The sequence below is a fragment of the Nelumbo lutea genome, chromosome 1 (assembly GCF_056320005.1).
Source record: "Nelumbo lutea isolate HS-2025 chromosome 1, American lotus-T2T, whole genome shotgun sequence".
Taxonomy (NCBI): Eukaryota; Viridiplantae; Streptophyta; class Magnoliopsida; order Proteales; family Nelumbonaceae; genus Nelumbo; species Nelumbo lutea.
In genome coordinates this window covers 210,577,196-210,590,689 of record NC_142684.1, presented here as the reverse complement: position 1 = coordinate 210,590,689, position 13,494 = coordinate 210,577,196, and the positions used below count along the sequence as shown (strand labels likewise).

Genomic DNA, 13,494 nt, shown 5'->3' with positions numbered 1-13,494 from the left:
ATGTATTTACTGTGAGAACGCGTTTGGGTGAATCATACCGCAACAGATGTCTTCAGTTTTCTCAAAAGCATTATAGTAATTTGCTCTGCAGCAAGGTTCTGGGCACGTAGACTCGTCTAGAAAGAACTCAGCCAACTACATATAAACAAAAATATAATGAATTGGAAGAATTACACAAGATATTGTCAAATTAGTGCAACAATTTATGCAAATTGCAAATCATGAAAAATATTTCCAGTTGAACTGCTATTCCAAATCGTGAACACAATCAGTCTGAAGACTAGCACTTACAACAAAAGACTAACCAAACTTCGACTCTAAATGATCATATCAACAGAATTCTATTCAAAAAATAGAAATGCTATAATGATACAAAAAACCGGACACCAGCTCATCTCCCCGGGAGAGGGGGGGCGGTTAAAGGATGCTATTGTCTCAAATCAAACCAACAATGTGAAACCATGACAATAGCTCCATCCCTCTTTCACGTGGTTGCAAATCTCTTCAGCATCCCGCCCCTCAAGATTTCCAGATGAATGTTTTAAGGTATGTATGGAAGGAAATGCCTCGAATCTCTAGCATCTAATTTCATAGGACCCAGCTTTGGTGATATAACGAACCCATTCAACAGTATTGTATCCACTCTTCTCCCATACCTGCAGAATGTACGTCGGGTAAAATTTGTCTCAATATGTTCCATAACCAATAATGAAGCATGAGAGAATTTCAAGTATACCTTGAGAAACCTGACTCGCAGACCTGACGCTGTAAACATTGGAACCTGTAACGTGGAGTCTATGATGTCAGCTATTATCATAAATTCAAAATCATGGAAAAACATCAGTTAAAAAGAAAGATGTGATTTGAGCAAATTACTACTTTTTTGGTGGTGATTATCTTTTATGATACGCTAACTGAAACCTAATGCCAATGGTCCAGATCCTTCATGATGTTTGAGGACGGTAGCATATAATTAATTACGAAGGTTTGTGTTCGAGTTCGGGAGACAGCATCACCCACCATAACAGCATCTGTGATGGGTTGCTTTCTTGCAAATCCTTTTAAGTCCCTTGTAACCACATTCCTCTTCTCCTTCCTTTACTGTAAAAGATACTTGGTGTCATCCCATTCCCTCAAAACTCAGTAGCTAGCTCTTCCTCTAGGGAAGAAAAGCTCCTAGAATTCTGGTCACCTCTAGCGGGTGGATTGGATGAAAATGAATTTCAATGGGGCAATCCAGGACCCTCAAGAATTTGAGGGGTGATTAGAGACAAGGGTGGTGTTATATGTTCCTTGTTCTTAGGACCAATTGATCAAGGTGAATCGGTAAGAGCAGAATTTTTAGCAGCAGTTTTTGGAGTTGGGAAAGCTAAAGAGATGGGAATTGGTAACTTGATCATTGAAGGTGATCAAAGATAGTTGGAATGCTATAAAAAATGAGGGTGGTTTGGCAGCTCAAAAATGAATTCGAGCGTGTAAAATGGCTGTCTAGAAACATGAATGTTTAAATAAAATAGGTTAGAAGGTCTGCTAATAGCCTAGCAAATGGTTTAGCTAAGCAGGGGGTTCAAAGACAACATATGTAATGAGTTGCTAGTCTCTCACAACTTGTTGTAATCCCTCTTTTTTTTTTTAATGAATGAATATTTTCATGCATTGCTGAAAAGAAAAAAAAAAAGAAAAAAAAAAAAAACGAGGAAGCACACTAAGCAACCCAACTAAAAGGCTCATTCCTTAAATGGACAACAATAAAAAACTGCGTTCAAAGAAAATAGAACGTTACAGAATAAGTTCATCCATGTTTTTTTTTTTTTGATGAATAACTGTGGATTGAATTAATATTAAAAACATGAGAAAATTACAGGGCAAGGGGGTTAAACAATCTTAGCTCCCAAGAACAACCATTAAGCATCCAAAGAACAAGAATTACAAGACAGCCCAAAAAATAGAATGCTGTTCACCCCTTGTCTAGCTAGACCATCTGCCAAAGAGTTCGCACTTCTTTTTACCCATTTGTATTGGATTTCCATGTCCTTAGTCAGCCACTTGAATTTTCTCTTTTTATTACCGTAATTCCAAAGTCTAAGACTATCCTTTTTCAGCCAGTTTACCACCACTTCAGAATCTCCTTCTATGATAAACTTGTTAATATGCGTATCTTTGATTCTTTGTACCCCTTCAAGAGCTGCAAGAATCTCAGATCTCAAAGAATCCCCCGCCCCAACTGGTCCAGAATACATAGATAACAGCTTCCCTTGTTCGTCTCTTATTACTCCTATTCTGGATGGCCCTGGATTGCCCAAGCTGCTGCCATCAAAGTTCAGTTTAACAAAGTCATGGGGTGGGGGGATCCAACAAACATTTGAGGCCTTCCTCATTAGAACAAGTTCTGCTATCACCTTCCACTTTCTTTGCAGTTCATCAACTGAGAATTCTGACGAACAGAGCCAAAGTTTTCAGCCAGTGTATAACCCTAATGTGGATGACCTCCAGCATTGCTTCCAAACTTCTCTCCTTATCTGTAAATATTCATGAATTTCTCTCCTCCCAAATAGTCCAACAGACTGCAGCCCTCATACACCTCTACATAAACTTGGCCCTTTTTGTTGGCCAAAACGGCATACATGTGAATAGGCTTTGCACATTCGAAGTGGGGGTCCACCTGCACCCAAACAAAGAAGTACACTACTCCCAAATGATGTTAGTGAACCGACAGGAAATTAGTAAGTGATATCCAGACTCACCATCAGCTTTACAGATGACACACTAGTGAGGACAAAAACTATTGGGTCTTTTTCTTTGAAGTAAATCTGCTGTGTTAACTATTTCCAGAAAGGCTTCCCAACAGAAACTCCCAACCTAAGGAGGTATAAGATGACACCACACCTCTTTAATAGGGAAAGACAAGCCCGTAGAAGAAGAATGTGTGAGAGCACTAAAGAAAGAGGCACAAGTGAAAGAACCAAAGGTGGTGAGAGTCCAAATTCTACTATCTGCCTTTGTTGGCTCGAGGAACACCCCTTCAAGAATGGATAACAGTGATGAGATACCATCAAGCTTTATGTCCCTGATATCTCTTCGCAGGCCCAAGTTCCAGCCGACCCCAGAAATAGAATTAGAAGGAACAATGAATGAAGACAACGGTTCATTTTTAAAAGTGGAAAGGGCAAAAAGGCTTGGGAATTGGTCTTTTAGGGAGGAGTCCCCAATCCAAACATGTTCCCAAAAATTAATGAGATTGCCTGAGTGCAAATCATACCTGATCCATGGAGAGAACAAAGGTAGAATAGCTTGAATAGCTTTCCAAGGAGATGCTCTTGTATTCCTTGCCAGAATCCCAGAGTCCCATCCATTTGCTGCAACCCCATGAATACTTTTCACTATCTTCACCCAAAGTTTGTCCTTCTCCAATGAGAACCTCCAAAGCCATTTTCCCAGAAGAGCCAAGTTCCTATTCCTTAAATTCCCGATACCCAAACCTTCCTCTTACTCCTACAAACCATCTCCCACCCCACCCTATGGTCCTTCTCCTCCCCCGGCTCCCAAAGAAAGTCTCTCATTAGTTTTTCTAATCTACTAGCCACCTTTGTCGAAATCTTGAAGATTGACAAAAGGTAAACAAGAAGGTTAGCTAAAGTAGACCTGATTAGAGTGGTTCTCCCTCCAAGAGACAAATAGTTTTTCTTCCAAGTTGCTAATTTCTTTTCAAACCTCTCCACAACCGGAACCCATAACTCACCTTTTTGAGAGTTATCACCCAATGGCAAACCAAGGTAATTAAGGTGCCAGTTTGCTATTGCACATTCTAAGATGTCTGCAGCCTCAGAGATCTCCCCCTCGCCTATATTTACCCCAACTATACAACTCTTCTCAAAATTCACCTTAAGGTTTGACATTTGCTCAAAAAGTCGTATGGTGAGCTTTAAATTTCTAAACCTATTAGGGTCCCTTGCTTCACAAAAGAGTATGGTGTCATCTGCAAATTGCAAATGTGTTAGTGGCACAAGCTCCCTCCCAACTCTCCAACCTCTGATTAAGCCCCTAGAATCTGCTCTATAAATTAGTCTCCCCAGAACTTCAGCTACCAAAGTAAATAAGAAGGGAGAAAGGGGGTCTCCTTGCCTAATCCCTCTCAAGGCTAGGAAGAAATCGACCATTGTCCCAATTACCAGTATGAAGTAATGGCAGTTCTTGATACAACCCAAGACCCATCTACACCAATTATCCCCAAAACCAAAATTGGTCATCACCTCCATCAAGAAAGGCCAATCCAACAAATCATAAGCCTTTTCCAAATCCAGTTTACAAATCAACCCTTTTTTCTTGGATCTCTTAAACTCCTCCAAGCTCTCATTTGCTATCTGAATCTGATCTGTTATTTGTCTCCCCTTCATAAAGGCTCCTTGATTATCTGCTATAATTGTTGGGAGCACTTTCCTTATTCTAATGGACAGTACCTTGGTGATAATCTTATAAAGGTTGTTGACTAGGCTGATCGGCCTGAAATCCTTTAGGTTACATGCATTCCTCTTCTTAGGAACCTGTGCAATAAAAGTGGAGTTCAGCCCTGGGTTGATCACCCCTCTAGAGTGGAATTCATCAAACACAATCCATAGATCTTCCTTTAATATCTCCCAACAATCTTGATAAAAAGCCATCGTAAAACCATCCGGGCCTGGTGCCATTCCATACCCTCAATCCACACCCTATTGTTTAGGGGTTTTCTAAAGATAGACCTAAAGTGATTTGCAAAAGCCCCTGCTATTTCTCTTTGGGTGGATATTGTAACCCCTTCAATCTCTAGACGTGATACAAAATTCCTTCTTCTTCCACTTACCATCGCATGAAAAAATTTGGTATTCCTATCCCCCCCCCTTCAGCCATTTACACCTTGATTTTTGTCTCCAACTTATTTCCTCCTGAAGAAGATAATCCTCTAACTGTTTACGCAAATTCCATCTTATCTCCTTATCTTCTTTTGTAAGACAACCCCTTTCTTCCTTACCATCTAGGTCCTTAATTTGTGCAGTCATTATTCACTTTCTTTACTCTAATCTCCCAAACTCTAACAGATTCTACTCCTTGATTTTGCCTTTTAGATATTGGAGCTTCTTATGAAACCTCATTCCACTCTATTTCACTGTTGGATTGCTTTCTAACCACCACTCTTTGACTTCCTTTATGAACCCTAGGTGTCCTAGCCACATGTTTTCAAACCTAAAGGGAGCAGGACCAGAACTTCTCACTTCCTCCCTATAGATTACAATAAGCCAATGGTTTGAAGTCACCCTTGGATATGCTCTAGAGTTTAGATTTCCCCAATGTTCTTCCCAATCATTTGAGAAGAGTAATCTATCCAGCTTAGAGATGTTAGACAGTTTTGTATGCCCTTAGCTTCAATCAAATTGATGTACTTTATGAGTTTATTGTAAATGAATAAAAGTGCATATTTGATTCATATTCCCTTGGTATGTTTCTGTGTAATACCCTTAAACTGGACACTTAATGAGACTCGTGTTAGTTTAGAATGTTCACAGCCAGTGGGTCGGTCTGGGGAGACCTATCCTGACAAGGCTGACACTGTGGTGCCACCAAGTCGGTTGGGGTGGCTTGTCTCAGCTATCGGGGTGAAACCTTAGGCACATACAATGTGGGATTAATTGAATCTTTGAACTGGACCAGATTTCCAGTATTGCCCTGGACCTTGGAGATTGATGGGCAAAACTAGAAAGTTACACCTGACCCCTAGACTCGATTATGATATTGCACTAGGTGTCGGATTGGGTTGTCTTTGATATACCAATCAGTGAGATCCTTAGCGGGGTTCAAAACTTGGGTATGTTGGGACAGTCTGAGAATTCATCTGAGTGCGTGATCATAGTGACAGGATCAGCCCCTTTGTCGGACAAAGGTAACGATCGGGGATGCACTCTCACTGATGGAAACCAAGACTGCCGGCAGCCGATTACAATCGTTGAGATTTGTTTTGCAAAATATATTTTATATGAGATATAAAAAGTAAATATATATATATATATATATATATATATATATATTATGGTTTTGAAATGTTTGCAAAAGGTTTTAATTCCCGGGATCCATACTTGAGAGAGTGCAACGTTGTTCCTTGCAGCCGAGGGAGAGGTCCTCTCTTGTCGGGCAGTGTATGAACATTATGGGCTGAGAGGTTAAGTGTAAGGCCATTGAGGATAATACTTGATGGGCTAATCTTGCATTTGCCCACAGTCCCTGGGTGTTACAAGGTGGCTTGGCCCAGGGACCACTTAGGGTAAGTGTTGGGCCCATAGAGCCCATCTGATGGGTTTCAGGGGGTGCACTGTCCATAACAGTGTATTCGGCCAGGCCTTGTAACAAAGGCTGGGCTGAACCCATGTGGCTGATGTGTAGATCAATGTTTGGGTCCCACGCCATACAAGGAAGCCCAACTGGGTAGCAGTTTGGAAGGTTTAATGAATACATAACCCTAAATGGGCCTTAAGCCCATTTCGAACTGGGCTAATTTGATTAGTCTTTAAGGGGCGAATTCTGAGATAAGATTAGCTGATAGGATTGGGCCCACACCCTATCCACTCAGAGAGTCCAAGATCTAAATGAGATTTAGGTTTGGAAACTTCCTAATTAGATTAGGAACTGGCTGATCTAATCTGCAGATAAGATAAGGTTTATCCCTTATCTTAAAGGGACTTCTAATCCAGATATGATTTGGGTTAGCAACTCCTAATGGGATTAGGAGCTGATCCCTTTAAGTCTATAAAAGGAAGAGGGGGCGACAGCCTTTAGACAGACAATCACCAACAACAGTCTTGTCTTCAGAGCTGAGATCACAGAGGAGAGAATTCTGCACCCTGCAAATTCTCTCTAGCCACCTCCTTCCTGCAGCCGCCGCCTATAGCAGTTTGATCTCCATTGCTTGGGAGAAATCAAGATCAGATCTTGATTCCAATCTTTTGGAGAAAAGATTGGTAGGAGTTGTATTCACTAGTCGCCCAAGTGATTCTTGGGAAGAATCAAGTTCTTAGGAAGGACACTGCTGATTCTGCTCCACCCTGCACTGCGCCATCTTCAGTGGGAGCAGATTTTGGTTTCTACCTTGGGCGTGAACACCTCCGTTGAGAGATATTATTTCTCTGTATCAGGTATTATCTCTCTCTCCTCCTTTTGGTTCAGATCTGGTTCAGTTTATGGTTCAAGAATGATCCTTGAAAATATGATTTTCTAAATAGGGAATTTGATTCCCAGTTGATGGAAAGAAAAATTTTTGAAATTCGCCCCCCCTTTATTCCGCAATCTTGGGCGTCCATATGATGGTTTCCTATCCCTACAAGAGCAAATCGGGTTCACTTGGAGATTGGACCAAGTAAAACAATTGTGTGATAGTGGGATCCCTTTAAGCTCGTAAACATCCACAAATTAATTGAATTTCCTCATACTCAAGGTTGATCTCTGCCTCGGACTATTTGTCTCTTCCGAGAATCTTATAACATTAAAGTCACCTCCAAGACACCAAGGCCCTTTCCATAGTCCCCTTATATCGGCCAGTTCTTCCCACGACTTCCTTCTCTCTCTATAATCATTTGGACCATATACATTGGTAAGCACCCATTCAAACCCATCCTCCACTTGTTTAAACTTTAAGGAAATTGAAAATTGGCATATTAACTCTTCCTGACCTATGAGTACTTCATTCTTCCACATTGTGACAACACCCCCCATAGACCCCCAAGAAGGCAGAGCCGCCCAGCTAATCCCCCTGCCTCTCCAAACACTCCTTGCCCACCTAATGTCAAAATCTGCTCTCTTGGTCTCCTACAAAAGTACCACATCTGGGTCTGTTTTCTTGATGGCTTCTTTTATTACTGCTCTCTTCCTAGCACTTCCCAAACCTCTGACATTCTAGCTTAAGATCCTCATCTAACTATCTTCTTTCCCCTTAGACCCTCCTGCCCTCAGTTATTCCTCTTCCTTCTTTCCCCTTCAACCCTCAAATTTTTATCTCCTCCCACCTCCTTTAACAGCCTTTCAGCCTCACTCACTCCTCTCCTTTTAGATTTTGCTTCTTCTTTCTTTGTTTTCAAAAATACTTTGAGAGCATTTAGATCTTTCAATTTGCACCCCAGTTTTTGTACAAAACCCGCCACAAAATCCTCACTAATTACATCTCTTACACTTGAATTTCTACTTCCCTCCCATGTTGTTGTCTCCCTCCTTCTATCTTCTTCCTCCTCAGAACCCTCTACTCTAACTCCCCTTGACCCTTCCTGACCGTTTTCCACCACTAATTCATTTAACAGTCACTCTAGGATTTCTAGGATTCTTTTCTTTTTTTCTGTTTCTCCTTCATTCCCTACTTCTCTCTCCTGACCCTCCCTGTCGTTTCTATTTTCTCTCACCCCATCCCCTCCTTCAAGGGCTGCAGCCTCTGGGTTGGGATATGTATTTGGCACGAAAGTCAAAAAGCAACAGTTAGTATCACAAAACGAAAGGACACGGTTACTTGGGTTGTGGTGGGGAAGATTGGGAGTGCTAGAGTTGGATACAAAAACTGTCTAGCCCCGATAAGGAATGTGGGTTCCACCTGGTTCCAAGACCCGGTTCTGATTAGTTAGCCTTTCCGTCACCTTTGTTAAACAAAGATCACAACTCTTACCCACCTGTTTATGCCTCCCCACTGTCCTCATATTGCTTTTGAGAAGTCTTGAGGGATCCCTTACAAAAAACCTGTTTGGCAAGGAGATTTTGAGATGTAGCTTCTGAGTGTGAGTTAGAGTTTCCACCCCTAGAGTTCGAAATGTGTTCAGCGACAACAATCTACGACTCTTCCTCAGCACAGTGAGACGTTACCACACCTGGTCTTTGTGAGAACAATGTATCTAGATCAAAAGTTGCAGCAACTTCTTCCTCTGAAAACTTCTCACCCAAAACACTGCCTAAATTGGATTGGCTATCCGAAACTTCTTCCACGCCTTCTTCCTCCATTTCGTAGTCCACCCAGCCCTCGTCAAAACCATCCTTTTCCTCGAGATGAGCTCAATCGTACCTGGGGTTTGGTCTATCTTGTGATGTTCGTCCCTCCCTAGGTGTTTCAGGAACTGCACGAGGCACCCACCAGAGAGTACTTGAGCTTTGCTCTGACTGCCTGAGATCACCTACAATGCCCCCGTCCAAAATTTTCGAAGAAGATAGACGACATCTATCGTCTATAGTCCCCAACCGTCTCCCCCGACCCACGTGCTCACTTAAACAATCATGTGGGTAGGGATTCCCCCTTCTAGTTGAGCTGATCGGTCCACCCACCGGTTCAGATGACCCGACCTACAAAAATCTCCCTTCCTTAACCACGTCAGCGAAGGTGTCTTGTCCCTTCGAATTACCGGCTAATTCAAAAAAATTTGAATTTATTTCTTTTAATAGATTTTGTGGCTTTTGGTTTTCTTCCACCAACTTTTCAGCTTCCTTTCTAAGCTGCCCCCTATGTTCAGTCTTACCCTCCAGCTTTAGGCCCCTAGTAGTCCAACCCTCCACGTCAGCATCGTCTTCTACCTTGGGTCTTCGTCCCCATAGCTCTACCTCCACCTCTAAAACCAACCATACTTTTTTTTTATCAATAACACCATCTTCATTAAATTAAAAAAAAAAAAAAGAGGGAATATGGATACAAAAGGGGAGATAAAATAACTTAGCTCCCCAAAAACAGAAAACAAAGGGAATGCAAAGAAGAAAGATTAAAAACTAGCCCAAAAAATAGACCCTCTATTCACTCCTTGGCCAACCCATCCGCAAATGAGTTGGCACTCCTCTTCACCCAGCTGTACTGAATCTCAACGTCCCTACCCAGCCATAAGAACTATTTTTTTTCATTGTTAAAGTTCCACAAACCACTGTCCTCTGTCTTCAACCAACTAACCACCACCTTCGAATCACCTTCCAGGATCAAACAGCTAATATTTAATTCCTTTGCTCTTCAAATTCCTTCAAGCGTTGCAAGGATCTCAGCCCTAAGAGAGTCACCTTCTCCAATAGGGCTAGAGAATAAAGCAATAACAATCCCTTCCTCATTCCTGAAGACTCCTCCAATCCCAAAGGGCCCTGGATTCCTTACACTGTTGCCATCAAAATTCAGCTTTATAAAGCCCGAGGGGGAAGGGGACCAAAACGGACAAAGAATCCTCTTGCATCGAGCAATGGAAGCAATCTCTTTCTAGTTTCTTAGCAAGTCATCCACAGGAAAATCTGAAAACAACTCCATAGATTTTAGCCAGTGGACAGCCTTTAAAAGGATTCGATCTAACAATTCTTCCAATGTTCTTTCCTTGTCAGAAAAAATGCGTGAGTTTTTTCTTCCCACAATGATCAGCATATCGCTGCGCCATACACCTCCACATAGTCTTTCCTCGCTTCCTAGGCCAACTAAAAAAAGGAGAAAACAAACCTTGGACAGTCACCGGAGGATACTAAGAACACCCAAAACGGGAGAAAACCCACTCCCAAACAATTTTAGCAGCCTTACGAGAGACCATGAGGTGGTAGCCAGATTCCCCATCAGCTTTACAAAGAGCACATGTATTAGGAAGTAGACAATAGTTGGGTCTCTTTCTCTAAAGTAAGTCTAAAGTGTTGATTCCTTCCAAAAAAATTTCCCAACAAAAAAAACCAACCCGAGGAGGAATAGGCCTACTCCAAATTTCCTTAACTGGAAAGGACAACCCAAAGGGGATAGGAGGCTGAGTTAAGGTTTCAAAGAAAAAAGCACAAGAAAAGGTACCAAAGCTAGAAAGGGTCCAAAATCTTGTGTCTTCCTTAGCAAGGTTTAGGAAGACAATCTCAAGGGAGGCTAGCAAAGTTACCAAGCTATCCGTGTCAGTACCCCTAATTGCCCTACGCAGGCCAAGGTTCCATCCAAAGCCAGAAGTGGAGGCTAAAGGGACCAAGAAAGAAGATATGGGTTCATTTTTCAAGTCTAATAGAGCATACAAGGAAGGAAACTGGTCCTTCAGAGGAGAATCCCCAACCCAAAAAACCAACCATACTTTAAACCATTTACCTTCAACAAGAACCTCTATTGTTCTTGGGAGCAATTTTGGTCTCACCTCGACCATCCTAACCACAGCGACACGAAAATATTGCAGATGGACTTCCTCCATTTCTCTGCCCAGCAGTTTCACAATATTTCCCAAATTTGCTTCACTCCAGAGATGGAAGGGAAGACCTATCGATTTGAGCAGGAATACACAATGGTTTCCAGCTTTGAATCTGAATCAAACCTTCTTCACATTCAAAAGATGTAAATCCCCTGATTTTTTCATCGTCAATTCTCAACACCGCAACCACTTCCCTATGGAGGTTCCCTATGTATACTTGCCACTATTCTAGCCCATAGCTTCTCCTTCTCCATAGAGAACCTCCACAACCACTTCCCCAACAGAGTCATATTCCTTCTCCTAATACTCCCAAGCCCCAAGCCACCACAAGACTTACTCCTACATACTATCTCCCAGCTAACTCTATGATCCCTCTTCTCCTCTCCCGGCTCCCACAGGAAATCTCTCATTAGCTTCTCTAATCTGTTAGCAACCTTCATTGGGATTTTAAACACTGACAGGAAAAATATGGGTAAGTTAGCAAGTGTGGCCCTAATTAGTGTAATTCTCCCACTGAGAGAGAGGTAGTTCTTTTTCTAGGATACCAGTCTTTTTTCAAACCTTTCACCACCGGGTTCCAAAAGCTCTCTCTCATGGGATTATCACCTAATGGCAACCCTAAGTAATTCAAAGGCCACCCCGAAACTTCACACCCCAGCACTTCAACACTCTCCCTGATCTCTCCCTCCTCCAAATTCACCCCCACTACACAGCTTTTCCCAAGGTTAATCTTCAAGTTAGACATTTGCTCAAACAGTTGTATCACCAACTTCAAGTTTCTGATAAAGCTCACATTACCGCCTTCACAAAACAGAATCGTGTCATCAGCAAACTGTAGGTGAGTGAGGGGGGTTTCCACCCTCCCAACTCTCCAGCCTCTAATGAGCCCCCTAGAATATGCTCTGTGAATCAATTTCCCCAAAACCTCCGCAATTAGAATGAACAAGAATGGAGACAGGGGGTCTCCTTGTCTTATACCCCTACTGGATGAAAAGAAGTCTACCACTGTCCCATTCACTAGCACTGAATAATGACAACTCCGGACACAGCCCATGGTCCACTTACACCATCTAACCCCAAACCCAAATTTAATCAGAACTTTCTCATTGTAATCGTATCCTGGTTGGTAAGGTCTCCTGCCGGTCATAGTGGAGTATTGGGATTGAATCCCGCCTGCACCTACGTTGGGGGATGCGCTACCCCCCCCCCCCCGTTGTGTAGCCCTTCAAAAGATACCAAAAAAAAATCTTTTCTGATTGTGTTGCTGATCAAAAAAAGTTATTGTTTTTTGTTAAAATAAAAGAGAAGATTACAAAATAAGATCACTTTTTTTCTAAAAGTAATTTCGTAGGTTTCAATAAAGATGAAAGTATAGATTCGAAGTAGAAAAGGTAGAGATGATGGGCCAAATGGGCCTTAGACTTTTTATTTTATTGGTCCTGTTATTAGTGTGTTATGTTTCAATTAGCGGGTTTTAGTTTATTGTAGCAGTTTTTCTTCCATTTTATTGTCTATTAAGTAGCTGCCCTATTGAGGGCACTTGGGCAATTGTATCTGAATTATTACAATCAGATTAGTAAAAGCTATTAGGGGACTGAAGAGAGGATCATTAAGCTCTTTTGTTTCACTTTCTTCCCTTTATTCTCTTCTCCTTTCTTTTGGTTTGTTTTCAGAATTAGTGCAGGTGTAATTTACAACTATATGCAGAGGTGGCAACCTGTCCTTTCACTAATTCTTATATTGTATTTGAAATTAACAGATCAGCTATAAATTTTCTCTAAAATCTGATGGTGTAATACCTGGTAACAAACTATAAGATGGTGGAAGATAAATTCTTATGGTACATAACAGAGAAAAGACAAATAATAGATTGACACCTGGAATTCCATTTGGATTGGAGGCCTGGTCCAAGACTTCTTCTCTGCCATAGTGGAAATTAGCTCAACCTCAGCACTCATTGTTGGTTCTGTTTGTCCAGGGAATTTTCGTATCCTACAAAGTATTCAAGAAATTCCAAGGAGAAAATAAATACGGAAACGAACAATTAACTAAAATGCAACATGCTACAGCCTGCATGACAAGAGCAGAGGTAAAACTGTAAAGGTGCAAATACATGTTAGTACTAAGCAATCCTTTCCAAGATGTGAAGTTCCCAACAAACTTGTGTTGAAAAAAAAAATCTATACTACTAGCAGTAAAATAATTTATAACAAATTTGATAAAAAGATACGTCTTAACAACAGCTCCTCAACCTCATCATTCTTCAGTATTCCTTGCAAAGCTGGTGGAGTTGATAAGAGATCACGCTTTGGGTTCATTTGTGTAAGATTTTTTT

The 13,494-nt window shown here is 41.5% G+C and overlaps 1 protein-coding gene across 2 annotated transcripts in view; it reads right to left on the bottom strand.

Annotated features, from left to right (window-relative positions):
• Positions 1 to 182: 182 nt before the first annotated feature.
• Positions 183 to 13,494, bottom strand: part of LOC148880780 (AP-2 complex subunit mu) — a 59,346-nt gene continuing 46,034 nt past the window's right edge. For both annotated transcript variants that reach the window (XM_088962806.1, XM_088962807.1), the window contains exons 11-13: positions 13,037 to 13,151; positions 737 to 781; positions 183 to 656 (exon numbers count right to left, since the gene is read on the bottom strand). In XM_088962806.1, coding sequence (XP_088818932.1) covers positions 576 to 656; positions 737 to 781; positions 13,037 to 13,151 — 241 coding nt within the window. In that variant the 3' untranslated portion in view covers positions 183 to 575. The remainder of the gene's footprint in view (positions 657 to 736; positions 782 to 13,036; positions 13,152 to 13,494) is intronic.